General features: G+C 40.8%; 1 protein-coding gene across 1 annotated transcript in view; it reads left to right on the top strand.

The window, feature by feature from the left end:
- The window catches only part of myo15aa (myosin XVAa), a 39,715-nt gene that overhangs the window by 10,874 nt on the left and 12,708 nt on the right, over window positions 1-16,133 (top strand). The window contains exons 3-40 of the mRNA XM_077557224.1: window positions 376-439; window positions 544-653; window positions 764-838; window positions 1,368-1,458; window positions 1,565-1,570; window positions 2,179-2,282; window positions 2,374-2,437; window positions 2,519-2,632; window positions 2,724-2,885; window positions 3,087-3,200; window positions 4,122-4,180; window positions 4,384-4,507; window positions 4,618-4,713; window positions 4,812-4,943; window positions 5,027-5,152; window positions 6,746-6,823; window positions 7,004-7,155; window positions 7,228-7,273; window positions 7,348-7,472; window positions 8,437-8,554; window positions 8,643-8,818; window positions 8,924-9,008; window positions 9,135-9,188; window positions 9,265-9,346; window positions 9,431-9,567; window positions 10,146-10,241; window positions 10,323-10,558; window positions 10,637-10,827; window positions 10,940-11,012; window positions 11,173-11,364; window positions 11,452-11,567; window positions 11,707-11,801; window positions 13,248-13,383; window positions 14,932-14,996; window positions 15,245-15,370; window positions 15,469-15,520; window positions 15,817-15,961; window positions 16,024-16,111. Coding sequence (XP_077413350.1) covers window positions 376-439; window positions 544-653; window positions 764-838; window positions 1,368-1,458; window positions 1,565-1,570; window positions 2,179-2,282; window positions 2,374-2,437; window positions 2,519-2,632; window positions 2,724-2,885; window positions 3,087-3,200; window positions 4,122-4,180; window positions 4,384-4,507; window positions 4,618-4,713; window positions 4,812-4,943; window positions 5,027-5,152; window positions 6,746-6,823; window positions 7,004-7,155; window positions 7,228-7,273; window positions 7,348-7,472; window positions 8,437-8,554; window positions 8,643-8,818; window positions 8,924-9,008; window positions 9,135-9,188; window positions 9,265-9,346; window positions 9,431-9,567; window positions 10,146-10,241; window positions 10,323-10,558; window positions 10,637-10,827; window positions 10,940-11,012; window positions 11,173-11,364; window positions 11,452-11,567; window positions 11,707-11,801; window positions 13,248-13,383; window positions 14,932-14,996; window positions 15,245-15,370; window positions 15,469-15,520; window positions 15,817-15,961; window positions 16,024-16,111 — 4,105 coding nt within the window. The remainder of the gene's footprint in view (window positions 1-375; window positions 440-543; window positions 654-763; window positions 839-1,367; window positions 1,459-1,564; window positions 1,571-2,178; window positions 2,283-2,373; window positions 2,438-2,518; window positions 2,633-2,723; window positions 2,886-3,086; window positions 3,201-4,121; window positions 4,181-4,383; window positions 4,508-4,617; window positions 4,714-4,811; window positions 4,944-5,026; window positions 5,153-6,745; window positions 6,824-7,003; window positions 7,156-7,227; window positions 7,274-7,347; window positions 7,473-8,436; window positions 8,555-8,642; window positions 8,819-8,923; window positions 9,009-9,134; window positions 9,189-9,264; window positions 9,347-9,430; window positions 9,568-10,145; window positions 10,242-10,322; window positions 10,559-10,636; window positions 10,828-10,939; window positions 11,013-11,172; window positions 11,365-11,451; window positions 11,568-11,706; window positions 11,802-13,247; window positions 13,384-14,931; window positions 14,997-15,244; window positions 15,371-15,468; window positions 15,521-15,816; window positions 15,962-16,023; window positions 16,112-16,133) is intronic.

Consider the following 16,133-nt stretch of genomic DNA (forward strand, 5'->3'; position numbering starts at 1 on the left):
CATCTATTAAGGCCGGCTGCTGAGACTAATGAAGATGAAGATGAGCTTGCACGTTCCCGACGAGATTTACTTAAACAAAATCTAGTACAGTTTCTAGTTACACTCCTTGTAAAATTGACTTAATATTTCTGAGTGCATAAACCTTTACTAGGCTTTTTCAAGTAAATATCACTCAATTTTTACAGTGTAGGCGTTTCCCCCGGACAAGCAGGAGAGCTGGTAGGATGGTCTTCCGCATGTGCATTTTTTTTAGAAAAACGGATGTTTGGCTTCTACTTTTCGAGAAGATCCTTGAATACACCTTTACATTGAGCACAAGAAACAAAAAAGAAAATAGTACAGTTGAAAATATGTTATTTATTCATCTTTCATTAGGGAGATGCATGAAAATGCTGTTCTTCTCAACCTAAAAAAAAGGTTTGAACGGAATCTTATTTATGTAAGTTTCACATTCATTTATTTTAACAATATGTTGCATTCAAAGATCAATAATTTCTATGATTGAATTATTAAGCGTCACTTGCTTTTTTGTATACCTGTCAGACCTATATAGGTAGTATTCTGGTTTCTGTGAACCCTTATAAGATGTATAACATCTATGGGACGGACATGGTGCTGCAGTACAGGGGTCACGCCCTGGGCGAGAACCCTCCGTAAGTCGTCGTTTGAAATGGTTCACAAGGCGTTTGGAATCAGCACATGGTTCAATAGTACAACAGGTCATTGCATCCTCTTGCTAATGTGACACGTCTTTCCTCCTTAGACATTTGTATGCTATTGCAAATGCTGCTTATTCCAAAATGATGGATGCCAAACAGAATCAAGTCATAATTATCAGGTAAGACACCGACTCTACGCTCATCTCACAAATCAACTGTTTGAATAATTTATACTCCTGCCTGTCCATTTAAAACTGCAAGCAACTTCGGACCATTTCTGTTTAAAGTCCTAGCACGTGCGATAGCCTCAGAAATCACAGACAACCTCTCTGCCAGTAACATGTGTGACACTTTTCAATCAGTTCCAGTTTATAACCATTAACTGAATTCCCTTTTAGTCCCATGAAGTCTCATTTATCACCATGGACAGTTTGTAACTAAAATCAAACATGTTTTCAAGCCAAGTAATGGTCACGTGTCAGTAGTGTCCATAAAGTGTGTACTTGTGATTTCCAAATAGGGTTCCATAGCACACTGGTGTGCTATGGGAAATGATCCAATTTCACTTACCATCATTTGTCAGAAATGTATATATATATAATAATTCAATGTAAAATGCGTTCCTTGGCTCAATAAAGGTTGGAAAACACTGTATTTAATTTTATTTAATGCTGAGCATGCCAGTTAATGTTTTTACTGTTTTTCCAGTGGGGAGAGCGGTTCTGGCAAAACAGAGGCCACCAAACTTGTCCTTCGCTACCTTGTAGCTTTACATCACACATGTAATCTTGCCCAACAGGTATGCATGCATACTATGACATGTGGACGCACACACACACACACTTGATCCTAACTTGAATGATGACTAATGTCCTTGTGTGTATTTTCTTTCACTCTCGGCACAGATTGAGGTAGCGTAAGGTTCCCTGCATGATTTGTTCTATATTCTGTATTATCAAGCCCATCTTCACATGTACCATTACCACATCACGGTTGCTGTGTTTTGTTATTAGAACAATTTAAGTTAAATAATTGTGATGATAAATTTCATGACAATAATATGTTCTATTCAGCCCCACTTGTCTAAATACGCTATTCTGGTTAATACGTATTGCATTAGTAGAATATGAGTTAAGCAGTAAAATCCAGCCGTTTTTATTTTGTCACTTGCTGTCGAGTGAAAATGACATCACAGTTGCTCAACCAATCACAACTCAGCTTTAGAAAACAGGTAAGCTGTAATTGGTTGTTGCCTGAGCCCTGAGCAACTGTGATGTCATCTTCAGTCGACAGCAAGTGACAAAATGGCCGCAACCTGAGATGGATAAAAACGACTGGATTTTGCTGCATAACTCATATTCCACAAATGTGATATTAATCACAATGTCATCTTCAGACTAGTGAGGTCACATATAACACATTAATGTTCAGAAATGTTTCAGGTTGATTTCCCCTTCAACGTCTTTATCATCCAGCTTTGATGTTGAAATATTGTGTGTTTAAATGGCTGCTATTGTAGATACTTGAGGCTGCTCCTCTGCTCGAGTCATTTGGAAATGCCAAAACTGTACGGAATGATAACTCCAGTCGCTTTGGAAAACACATGGAAGTCTTTATGGAGGAGTGAGTATGATGCTTCTGCTAATGTCTTTGGTCTCAGAACCCAACATCTTCCTTTTCAGACACTCTTCTTTTCCACACTTTTTCTGTTTAGTGGTGTAATCAGTGGTGCCATAACTTCTCAATATCTTCTGGAAAAGTCTCGCATTGTCTTCCAGGTGATGCTTGCAGACATTCATCATCAGGTGACTCATGTATGTTCAAGGAGGTGTCTAATGCAACGTTTGTTTCCTCTTCAGGCCAAAGATGAAAGAAACTACCATATCTTCTATGAGATGCTGGCAGGTCTTCCTTTTCAGCAGAAGCAGACTTTCTATCTCCAGGAGCCCGAGACTTATTATTACCTCAACCAAGTGGGTGACACTTTGCTGCGACATCTGGAAGTCTTCCTCAAGTTTCTATACTATTTCACGTCATAATGTGCTCTCTGGTTTTCCCACATAGGGAGAGGATTGTGAGATTACAGGAAAGGATGATGGTGAGGACTTCCAGCGTCTGCTTGCTGCCATGGAGATCCTCCACTTCACCCCAGATGACCAGTCAGCCATTTTCAGAGTTTTGTCTTCCATACTGCACTTGGGCAACGTCTACTTTGAGAAATATCAGGTCATGTTTCCATAGAGATGCTCACAGCCCACCACTGGGGTAACCAATAGTGTAAGACAGTTCTCATTTGACAATTTATGTCATTGGCAGTGCCATTCAAAACAGAGATTTCTCAGATTATTCATGTGTAAATAATGAAATGACTGCTGAGTGTAGTATTAGTCAGTATTTCTAAAGATGTCTCCCTCTCCTGCACTTCAGACTGACGGCCAGGAGGTGGCGACAGTGGTGAGCGCTCAAGAGATCAGGGTGGTAGCAGAACTGTTGCAGATCTCTCCGGAAGGCTTGCAAAAAGCCATCACTTATAAAGTCATGGTCAGTAGTGACAAGTTTTGTTTACATTTTTAACACCTCTATAGATAATGTTAATGTCCAGGATGCACCCATTACTGCCACATACCTGCAAGTAATGTCAAATGATTTGATTGATTTGTATGTTGTATTGTCGCTGTCAGTGTATTGAAACTGGGCTATGTCTAATTATGGTAGGAACTTCTTATTTACATTATTATATTGCGATGTTATGCAAAATTTGCATTTCATTGGCTCCTTTTGAAAATTTGGAAAAACAGCCATATTTTCATAAGGTATGTTTGTCGCAAACACGACAGCTCATCATCAATAGAACACCACATAGACAGCAAAGCATGAATGGTGGCAGCAGTATGCTTTGAGGTTGTTTTTCTTCAGTTGGAACTAAGGCCTTAGTCAAGAAGACAGAATTGTGTACAGTTTCATATATAAGTCAGTGTTAGTACAAAACCCTCAGCCTTCTGCTAAGAAGAAAAGATGTCAGAAAAAGCCTACTAGAACATCTGAACTTTAGTTGGGGTTAATCAGAGGTACTTTAAATTAATGTAAAGATTTTGGGCTCTGCATTACCATTCAGGCAGGCCCATCACTGACATGAGATCTACTAGTACTACACACTTGCACAATATTAACAGGCAACATACAATCACAAGGCCATCAACATTTGATTGAAATGGACATTGTCATGAAAAAAGTGTTTTGGGAATATAAAACAGCTGCTTCATTATGTCAATTTGGGAGTATTATTAAATGTATTGTAAAAATTCATTCTTTTGGAGGAAAAACACAAATTGCATCACTCAAATGATGGATTTTGGGATCAGCTATTTACCTTTATGCAGCTATTGTGCAACCTGCTCACTCTTCATTACACACCGTGTACATACTGTAGGACTCATGACTCATCTTCTTCTGTCTTCACAGGAAACGATGAGAGACAAGATTTACACCCCGCTGACTGTGGAAAGTGCTGTAGATGCCAGGTAATAAATACGTAGTCAAAATTAGTCACATACCCAGCATGCTTTTCTTTCACTTTTATAGCAGCCGATCACATAACCATTAATGGCCAAAAACAGCAACGGGGTATTTAATTTCCATTAAACGTCATGCAATTCGAGTCTTATTGGTTGTCTAAAAATGTGCACTTTTTTCCCCTCAATGATGACTCTATTTTGTCTTCTAGAGATGCTGTTGCCAAGATTTTGTACTCGCTGCTCTTTCATTGGTTAACAGAGCGGGTCAACACTCAGGTGTATCCTCGTCAACACACTCTCTCCATCTCCATACTAGACATTTATGGATTTGAGGTAAACTACTGTAATCGTCTGGTGTGACCTTTTGTGGTTTGATAAGACGTATGTATCGTCTTCCTAAAGCTGCTGTATGTGACTATGCCTTGCGTGTGTGCCAACAACAGGATCTGGCCTACAACAGCTTTGAGCAGTTGTGCATTAATTATGCCAACGAGTACCTGCAGTTCTTCTTTAATAAGATCATTTTCAGAGAGGAACAGGTAAGTTGCTTGCACTAAGCAAACAACTCGGATAAAGAGGAGTGTTCATGCAAAATATAGACTATTTGGCACATATTAGTTTTATGATTCCCATGCAGGAGGAGTACAACAGGGAGCAAATTCCATGGCAGGACATACCATTTAATGACAACCAACCCTGCATTGACCTCATCGCAGCTAAGCCGCATGGCATTCTGAGAATCTTGGATGACCAGAGCTGTTTCCCACAGGTGAGCAAGGGAAAGCACATATGCATACTGTACATATGCTAGACTTTGTTATTCTGCAAGTCAAACCTCTGGTGTGTCCATAGGCAACAGATCATACGTTTCTCCAAAAGTGTCACTATCACCACGGCAACAACTCCTTGTATGTGAAGCCAAAGATGCCCTTTCCCGAGTTCGCCATCAAGCATTTTGCTGGACGTGTCACTTATCAGGTACATTGATCTGAACTAGTTTGTAGACACACAATCTGGTACGATTGACCGCAATAAAACAATCATTTTGTACGACACTGTCAGAAAGGTGTTAATTCCAGTTGTACACTTAGTTTTTCAGCTCACTTTTTCAGTGAGTATGGAAACTTGTCCTACTTTAACCTTTACCAACTTTAGGCTATTTAACATAAAATCATCTTTTTTGAAGCCTCAGAACAACATGAAGTCAGTATGGGAAAAGTGTATCACTCTCCGGAGCATTCACTGAATTTAAAGGGATACTTGACTCATTGAGCCATTTTCAGCAGTAAAAAGTTCATATTTTGTTCAGAATTCATTTGATGACTTCATTATTTTTATTGTACAATTAATACCTGTAAAAACACATTTTCCACTGTGTCAACTGAAGATGACATCACCTGTGCTGAGGAAATAGGTAACGACCACTCACAGCTCACCTATTTTTCGTGTTTGGTCAGCAAACTGAGCCATGATTGGTTGTTACCCGTTTCCTCAGCACAGGTGATGTCATTTTCAGTCGACAACAAGTGGCAACATTTGTTTTAAAAGGTACTAATTCTGCATTCGAGGATGGTCGGAAGTCAGATATATCCGAGTTGTTTTTTCCCAGTTTCGACCTGAAAGCGTTCGAGGCGAAGGTAAACAAACCAAAATGGCGGATAGTGATGAATTGCTTTCCATTTTGGTCCTCAAAACTCATTTTGAACTCCAGCAAACTTACCTTCTCGCAATTTTGTTTCATGTATTATTTTTATCTTATTTCATAAGTATTCATCAAGTTCACCGTATAATTTCATGCAGAGAGATAGCGGCATATTGTCACGTATGTTGTGTTACGTGAAGTTATGTCGAATATTTATGAATGAAGAAAGCTATCTAGTTTTATACTCAAGTAAATTATGTTTTACCATTCACAGTGTTTCTAAAGAGGTCACCATTGTAGAGTGACGTCATTTGCAGTCTGTCGGTGAAGTCAGGGTCTCACAAGTGGGAGTTCAAGGGGGGCGTTCCCGTACACACTTCCTGGTTTGAACTCGGAGAAGTCCGACTTCCGATCATCCTCGAAAACAGCATAATTGTTCATAAAAATAATGAAGTTATCTCATTAATGATATATATTATATTATTCAATGAGTCAAGTATCTCTTGAACCTTTGTTGATGTTCTCGCATTCTCTCTTGGTAGACTTTCCATGTCTGTGTGAATGCCTGCTCTAGGAATTTGGTGTTTTTAATCAATAGTACTAGTAGCAGGACATATCATAAAATATATTAGAGCAGTCATAAAGCTTCCTAAAGTGACACTGAATTGCAGTCGGAGACAGAAAAACTTACTACCAGCCAGGTTTCAATTTCTGCAGGACTGCTGCAATGTCAATTGTTGAGCCACAGGCCAGGGAATGATATGCTTACAAAAACTACAAAGCCCAAGCTGTCTAATGCCAATGGCCTCACGTCTGTCTGAATGACACCGAAAATGAAATAAAACAAGGAATGAGTACTTCTGACTTTTGGGAGACCCAATATTGACAGGTGACATTATGGTCCCCCCCCCCCCATGTTAATGTTGCAGGTTTACAAGTTCCTTGATAAAAACTACGACCAGGTCCGTCAAGATGTCCTGGACCTGTTCATTAAGAGCAGGAACAAGGTGAGAGAAGCATCTTCAAATATATTTAACAGTGAGTTAAATGCTCATCCTGCTGAACATAAACCGGATTCTCATCTGCCTGTGGCTGATATTGGGTTGCGTGCGTGCATGTAAAAAAAAAAAAAAAAGGGTTCCCATCTTTTTCTTGGTCAACCACAGCACAAACTTACTGACTTTCAGATGGTGTCAAACCTCTTCCTGGCTCACGCAGATGTCCTGGGGCAGCAGAGAGGAGGCCAGAAAAGCAGCACGGTCACCAGGAAATACCAAGCATCCACCGTCAGCAGCAAGTTCCAACAGTCCCTGCTGGAGCTGGTGGACAAAATGGAGAGGTGAAATACACTGATAAACACGTAGAACAAGTTGAAAGATTTCTCATTTGTATTACTTTCATTCTATTTCAGGTGCAACCCGTTTTTTGTCCGCTGCATTAAGCCAAACAACATGAAGGTAAAGTTTCAAAAGAGCCAGCTGGCAACCCCGCAAAATGCAGTCATTAAAGAAATGTTCACATGTGTGTTCAGCATGCAGGTGTGTTTGAAGACGACCTGGTCAAAGGTCAGCTGCGACACTCCGGCATCATGGAGACCATCAGGATCCGTAAAGAAGGGTATCCTGTCCGGATGCCGTTCTCTGTCTTCCTGTTCAGGTGAAATACTCAGTATTCTCAGTATCTGATTTTGACTTTAAAGAAGAAGTCAACCCCCCCAAAATTTATTGTCAATAATAGGTTCTACTAGTCTAAATACTGTATTCTGATTAATATTGCTTTAGTGGAATATGAGTTAAGCAGCAAAATCCAGCATTTAAAAAAAATCAATATCAAAAGGCGGCCATTTTGCCACTAGCTGTTGAGTGAAAATGACATCACAGTTGCTCAGGTCTCAGGTAACAACCAATCACAGCTCAGCTTCAGAAAACAGGTGAGCTGTGATTGGTTGTTGCCTGAGCCCTCAGAAACCTATGATGTCATCTTCAGATGACAGTAAGTAGCAAAATGCCTGAGGGATAAAAACGGCTGGATTTTGCTGCATAACTCATATTCCTACACATGTAATATTAATCAATGTAATGTTTAAAGGGGAAGACAGCCTTAAACATTTCTTGACAATAATATGTTATATGTGATCTCGCTAGTCTAAACATGCGATTTTGATTAATTGAGTTATGCAGCAAAATCCAGCCATTTTTTTATCCCTCTCAGGAGGCGACCATTTTGCCACTTGCTGTCGATTACATCAAAGTTGCTCAGGGCTCAGGCAACGACAAATCATAGCTCACCTGTTTTCTGAAGCTGCGCTGTGATTGTTTGTTACCTGAGACCTGAGCAACTGTGAAGTCATTTTCACTCCACAGCAAACCGCAAAATGGCTGCCTTCTAAAATTGATAAAGACTGTTGGATTTTGCTGCTTAACTCTTACTCCACTAACGCAATATTAACCAAAATACCATATTTAGACTAGTGGGACTGCATAGATCATATTATTGTCCAAAATAAATTTTTGTGGTTGACTTCCCCTTCAACTCCAAAGCATCCATCTTTATTGTGAAACTTAAAATCCATCCAAGCTCAGTTTGAATATCACTGAATGCATCGAGGTGTTTGTCATAGATATAAATCACTAGCGGGAATTCAGCAGCTTCCATCAGCCAATGGCGACAACTGTGTGCTGCTGCTCGGTAAGCTGTGTCCTCTCAACCCAGAAGACTACCATGTCGGGGTCACGAAGGTTTGCTCCTCCCTACGGTCAAAGTGATTATACAACTCAGATCAAAATTAATCATTCACAACGTGTAACTTTGTTGTGCTTGTTGCAGTTGTTTGTGAAGGAGGCCGTCTACCAGCTGCTGGAGTGTAAACGGGAGCGCTGTCGCCAGTTTGCTGCGCTCACCCTGCAGCGTTACGCTCGCATGTACTTTGTCCGGAAACGCTACGTGGACCTCCGCAACATGATCATCAGGCTGCAGGCGCATTGTAGAGGCTTTCTTACGAGGTGGGCCACAAAGCCCTAATCTCAAAACTAATAACAATTTGTATGGTATATAATGTATGAATGGATACAAATCCTTACTGTTGAATTCTCCTACATATAATTTAGAAAGCACTATGTGAAAATGAGGGACAGTCTGGTTCGGTTCCGGTCCCTTGTCAACTTTTATATCAGCCGGAAACGATATGTCAAGGTACACTAGTGATATCAACCACAAGCAATAAAGAAAAAAATATTTCACATCCAAATCCGTTGCTCTTCCTTTGCATCGTAATGTCTTCCACTTGACATGGTTATGATTGTTGCCGTCTGCCTGCAGATGAAGATGATGGCCCAGCGGAGAGCTGAGGAGGAGAGGAAGAAGAGAGAAATGGTAATAGCAAGCTCACTTTCCTTGGCACACTATTACGCTTGATTCCATTAGTAGATTAAAGTCAGTCTCCTAGCAGGATCTGATGAAAAGAGAAGTGGTAAATGTTACACACTTGGTGATCCCCGCAGAGCTCGGTGCTCTACTGCAAGCAGCAGGAGGTTTGTACGCTGTCTGTATGGATTACTATGCAACACATATTTATGGTGACTGATTGCTAATCCTGTCTCTTTTCTCTCTGTCAGCCAGGCGAGAGTTGCACTCCGACTGCTTGGCTCTGCTTCAGGCTCCTCATATCCAAGAGTCCTCTTCCAGTCAACTCACTCTGCCTCTGGACATCAATAACTACCCCTTCTATCGTTACGTGCTCAACTACTTCAGAGTAAGTGTGCGTCATCCAAGTCTGTCAGTTCGTTTACAGGAAATGCTTTGAGGCAGCAAGAAAATGATCTTGTTGACTTGCTAAAATTAAAAGAAACTCAATTTGGATTAGTATCAAAATGTTCGTCCCTCATGGATACCTTCCTGCATTAGCCTGAATTCCATCAAGATTGACACATTAGTCACTCATATGTCACATAAGGAATTGGCACCAATATTGAATAAGTTCTTGAACGTGTAATGACCTCCTTTCAAAGAAATTTAGCTATTAGTTGGTCCATCATAAACAACAATGAAATCATTGAGGTGAACTGAACTCTACCACACACACACACACACACACACACACACACACACACACACACGCACGCATACGCACGCGCGCACACACACACAAACACACACACAGTTTTGGGAGTTTTGAGGGTTCAAACACTCACAATTCCCATGTTTTTGTCTGGAGTGGAATTTGAACCTGGACACAAAATTGATGCATTATAAAATGACTACAAAGTACAACGTCCCCTTGGAATTATATTGGAATCAATCCCGCAATCAATGAATGCATCTTTGTGGTAGGAGCCCAAATTCGGGATGTTGATGACACCCATGGAGGCACCTCTAACCTCCATAGAAGAGGACCTGAAAGCAGAAGCTCTGCAGCTTTTCAACATGGTAGGTGGACCTTGAAATCTCGCTTGGAAGTCAAATGATGTCCCACAAATGCTTTCTTTGTTTTTATGTATTCTTCCACAGGTGCTACGATTCATGGGTGACCCTCACCTGAATGGCACTCAGGAGAACATGTTTGGCAATTACATCATCCAAAGAGGTCTCTCGTCTCCCGGGTTACGGGACGAGATTTTGTCTCAGGTGGTCAACCAGGTGTGGCGAAACGTCAACGCTGACAATGCAGAGAGAGGCTGGCTTCTATTGCTTGCCTGTGTCTGCAGCTTCGCTCCCTCACCACAGATGGACAGATATCTACTCAAGTAAAAGCACTGATGAAATTACTTTGTCATGAATCATCAATCAATGTATGATATTCATGATGGGACGTTTCTCTTTAGGTTTGTTTCCGACCACGCTGCCACTGGTTGCCAAGCATTGCTACAACATAGACTCATCCAAGCCAGTCAGAAGATGCAGCAGTGTTCAGGCTCCGCCCCTGAGACCTCACGGACCTATCCGCTCTCGCTGCTGGAGTGGACGGCCAACCGGAAGAAAGCTAACATGGCGTTACATGTACATTGTTTTGACGGTAAGAAGAACATCTGAATTGTTGATGACAATGTTGATCATGTGTTGAATTGAACAATAACCTACTTCTGTTGAAAGCACTAAATGGCCTTGCGATTCTTCTCCTTATTTAGGATCGTCATTCCTGTGTCCAGTTCACTCCTGGACCAGCGGCGAGGATTTAGCGGGAGACATCCTGCACCACAGGTGCTCATTCAAAGTTGATCATTTTAATAAAAGCCATCTAGTATATCCTCAAATAGTGGCTTCAGCTCTAAACAGGCACAATGCTTCAATTAGCCTCTCTCCAAATACACCAGTCGACTATTTGAGGAAATACATCATTTGCATTGTGGGGTTCTTGCAGGGGTGTTTCAGACTGGTGGAGAGGGAGTTCTGTCCTGATGAAAGAGCACGGCCAGTGGGTGGAATTAGCCGGTCACGACTACGTGATGGACCTGATCGCAGACCTGGAACTTCCAAATGACTTCCCAAAGCAGAAAAGCTACTTCATCATTAGTACTGACAACCCCACGAGAGTCCGAGCCAATACCAGCCTGTCAGCACAACACAGACACACCCCACGCATGACATAATACAGTATTATCATCGCTGAAGCTTTTTTTTTCTTTCAATTTTATTCTAGAACATTATTTGGTAGCGGCTTTGATTCAGATGACGAACCTCCACCTTCCCTTCCTCTGAGCGGAGACTGCAGACCAGCTTACAGCCTGTCTGACTCTGACGGTTACCACAGCCACGGTGCACACACGTGCATCTTTCACTGATTGATTGATTGATTGATTGATCATTAGTCATGCAGTTGTACCTAATAAAGTGGCCAGTGAGTGTAGCACAATGCAATGGATTGAAGCTGAGGATCTTTCTGCCTTATGTGCAGTGGAATCTGATGCTTTCAGTGATGGTCAGACTCATAGAGGAATGGACCGCTACCTGGACAGCCTGTTCGATCCCGTGCTGTCTGACAATAGCATGGTAAGTGCACTGTTTTATCTACAAAGACAAATCTACATGTGCCTTCTAATGCACTGAACAATTTATTTGACCAAGAACCCTGAATTATAATGAATAAATGAATAAATAATGTGAGCCTCAGCTAATACAGTATACTATATGGAAGAGATGAGGTTACTGTCAGTAAGGTGGGGCTTTAGGACCCAGATGCGGGAAGGCAGGGCAAGGAGGCAGAGGTGCAGTCCAAAAAGACGTTTTAATATCTAATCAAAAAAACCTAACTTCAAAATACAAAATAAACTGAACTAACAAAACATGAAGCTAAACATGACAAAACAACTAAGGCGAGACTAACAACATGACATGGATCCTGATCAGGCGAAGAGGTCAGCGTGACGTGGCGAAAGACTTACGACAGTTGCAACAGCAAAAATGAACCGACACAGACAGGGGGGAGACAACCGACTAAATACACCAACACTAATGACATGACAAGACACACCTGGCTGAGGGCACTGATTGGATGACACATGAGGGTAATGGGGAAAGGTGGACACAATCAGGGTTGACACAGACACCACACGAGGAAGAGCAAGTGACCAGAAACGAGAGGAGTCAGACTTTTCACAATAAAACAGGAAATGACACGACAAGGGGAACACACAAGGAAAACAGAGGCTAAACATGACAGGGACTAAACAAGACTGAAAATAAACATGACAGTTACAGTGTCACCACCTACCGTAATTTACTGTTGCACAAATTGTTGACAATGCACAATACATACAAGCCTAATGGATTTCTTGGTTGGAGTTTCTGTAGCTTTCAAACGAAAATGAACTAAGCATGCACCTCATTGAATGTACTAGAGCTGTTGAAAGAATCCTATTTGTTATATATGCTCACATTAAGTCAGTGGTGGGCCACTTCAGATTTTTAAAATGATGGCATGTTAGTAGATGATCAAATGTGCAATTTAATTGGGTATGTAAATTTTTATTCACATTTTTATATTGTTATTAGAAATAATAATTTTTATTTTATATATTGAAATAATACATTTGACAAAGTAATTTGTTCTCATTCAAGTGCTTTTTTTGGTGTATTTTTATATGGTGTTGTTAATATTTAGGTGATCTTATTTAATTTGAAATTTTTGGAAACGTCTCTTGCATTGGATGTCTTTAGATTGTGCAGGTGTCCCTAACATTGTGGCTGGCTATGGATATGCACCACCATACAGTATTCATGCTACAATGATGTCTCGATATTTGTTGATGCACCTCTTCCAGTGTTTACGGTACTTCCAGGGGCATCTTTGGTTCCCCACTCCTGGGTAGCACAGTACAGACCCCTTTATAGCACTTGTTCATTAACTCTTTACTAAACAAACATTTTTCTGTACTCATGACATGTACTTCTTCTTTCTCTCTGTTCTTGTCCTTCGTAATTCCCGCTGTATGTCAGGACATGGAAAAGGCTGGAAGCTTGGCAGCAAGAATGAAGGGTGGCGGTGGCATCAGCATCTCAGAAGGAGGAAGAGGAGACAGGGAGAGTAGTCTAGCCCCAAGCAGGTCGTATCCTCCCGGAATACACCCTGGAGGTAAAGATTTAAAAAAAAAAAAAAAAAAAAGAGTACTTTTTACTTGATGTTTTCTGTCGCTTTAGTGATCATTTAATTGACCAAATCTTTATATGTTTATACTGCTGTGTTAAACTTCATACATTTACAGAATCAACTAAAATCACATTTTTATTAGCCCTTCTTTGTTTTGCAATTCACCTTCATGTGACACTCTTTTCTTTTCCAGTTGCATTAATTATTAAGATTTGTGGCTAAAATGCTTTGTTAATGAATGGTGCAATTTTAAAAAGAACTTCACCATTTATAATTATTTAGAATTGAATAGAATCTGCGTTGTTGTTTTTTCCTGCACTGGGGAAATTCAAATTCAAATTGCCTTTTTTTTTTTAACCTCAAGAGAATCTTAAAATAAATCCGTATATGATTGATTTGATGTGTTAATTTATTCCCATATTATTCAAGGTAGAGTGTCTTTGTGATATTTAATTGAAAGGTTCTAACTGTACGCTTCATTAAGTTTAGCGACTGTAAATGGGCACTGTTCCTCCTCATGGTTAATGCATTGACAACTATTCAGTGTAAGCACACATGGCCCACCTGATATCCTTCACTCTCATTCCCTCTCATAGTTAAAAGCTCATTTTGTTGCTGCCAGTCCTTCAATAACTATTTGTATATGGGAATGTGTATGTTGTGTGTGTTTTCATTTCAGCTGTATGTTTTTCTACAAATAGTTTTATTTTTATTTTTTTCCATGTGACCTTTTCTTACTATTACTCCAAAGGACAATGTGGAAGAAAATTGTTGGCATCTGTTTCTCTGATGAACTCTTTCGGATGCTCACAAAATCTGCATATATGTGTGACTTTTCTATGGTTGAACATTTTATTGCCATAAATACCGTATGTATTTCCCTTTCACAGATGACCATACCAATTCTATTCAGTTTAAACCGAAATGTTTCCTAATGCTTACATCTTCCTTGCTGCTCCTCAAGCTGTGCCAGTGCTCCCAGTAGCGGGAGGGATGATGCCACCTGTCCCTACCATGCCCATCCCCTCTCACCACCATCACCATGAGCAACACCAGCAACAACAAAAGCAGCAGCAACCACAACAATACCACCAATACAACCGACCCCAACACCCTTCCCATCAACCGACTTCATCCACTTCCACACATGTGACCCCCAGTCAGATTCCCGTACATGCCCCACCTGAAGCCCCTTCTATGGGGCCCGCTGTTTCCCCTGATCCTGTGAGTGCTACTGATGTAGCATCACATGGCACTGCTGTCCAAGGTTTGGTGTTGCCCCCACTTCCACCCATGCCTGTTATTTCAGGCTTGCCTGTTTTGACAGGTTCGTCAACTACAATAATGTAGCGGAGTTTTTTTTTTTTTTATAGCATGTGTGGCCTTAGGGCGTGATAAAGTAATTTGTATCCAACAGTATTATATGTAGTGGGATGTAAAGTCCTTCTATGGTGTGTTTTAACGCTTGCTGTGATTTTTTTTGTTTTTTTTGCTGTGTTCAGTCTACTTATATTTTATGTGCTTGTCCTTCAGAAACAGAGCAAGCAGTACTGACTCAACAGCAGCAAGCCATTATCAACCAACAGGCCATTATTCTGGTACAGTGGCTAATATAGTGGAAACATTGATTGTGCTCAGTACCCATTTGAACACAAACCTGTTCCTGCTTATCTCTTTCTGAATTTGAAATTAATTGAATGATATTTTCCATGCGATATGTGATTCTACAAAAACAATTCTGTACTCCTATTTCCATGTCAGTGTTTGAGCAGGCATTCTTATCTTCATGAGTGCAAATCAAAGCCTAACATAAAGCCTAGGTCAATATTTTGATGATGGTCTACAGGCCCAGCAGATGACCATGCAAGCCATCGCAATCCAGCAGCAGATGATGTCCTCCTTCCCCGCCTCTCAGTCACCACCGCTACATTACTACGCACATTCGCCGCAACACTCTCGCACACCCAGCCCAGTAAGCAGCAGACACACACGCATTATACTTTGCTGTTGTGCAAGCATGTATTATAGACAAATGCATACCAACTTGTGTGGCCTTCTCAATCTGTGCAGAGCAGAGAAGATCGAGAAGATTCTCCATCAAGGTCCAGCTCTCACAAAATGAGTATGTTTGTAACCTGTTTTGCATAGCACAATTCAGATCTCTCCAAAATCAGATTCTCTTTTGCTCGGATCCAAGTCTTGGTTCTGGCTGGGCCATTCAAGGACAATTCACATAGTTGGCACGAAGCCACTCTTTTGATATATTGTTACAGAAGTTTGTTTTGATTTTCTACATGACATTTTGTGGAAATTTCAGCATGTGCCAGTATGAATAATGTAGAAAGCGTGTATAGTATATTTAGTTTTGTTCTAAGCAAATAGTCATCCAATGTCATTATTTGAATAATTCATTTCTAGGTCCAACACGTAGCCCCCCTCCAGACGATGTGGTCCGTGCCAGTGTGAGTAACACTGAACGCATGGAGCCCAGCCACGATATCAAAGACATCATCAAACAGCACCAGCCTGCCAACATGCCTCCCTCTGGTCCTTCCATTAAACGGTAACATGCACATGGTTCATTTGGTCAAATGATCCCAATGACATCTGGCTACATGTCTTTAGGAAAGAAGATGGAAAGATGTTTATGAAGAAGTCAGACCCCCATGATGAAGCCATAGAGATCCTTAAAGACCAAATGGCCAATCCACCAGTACATTACACACGCATACATT

Source organism: Vanacampus margaritifer, chromosome 2, assembly GCF_051991255.1.
Source record: "Vanacampus margaritifer isolate UIUO_Vmar chromosome 2, RoL_Vmar_1.0, whole genome shotgun sequence".
Classification (NCBI taxonomy): Eukaryota; Metazoa; Chordata; class Actinopteri; order Syngnathiformes; family Syngnathidae; genus Vanacampus; species Vanacampus margaritifer.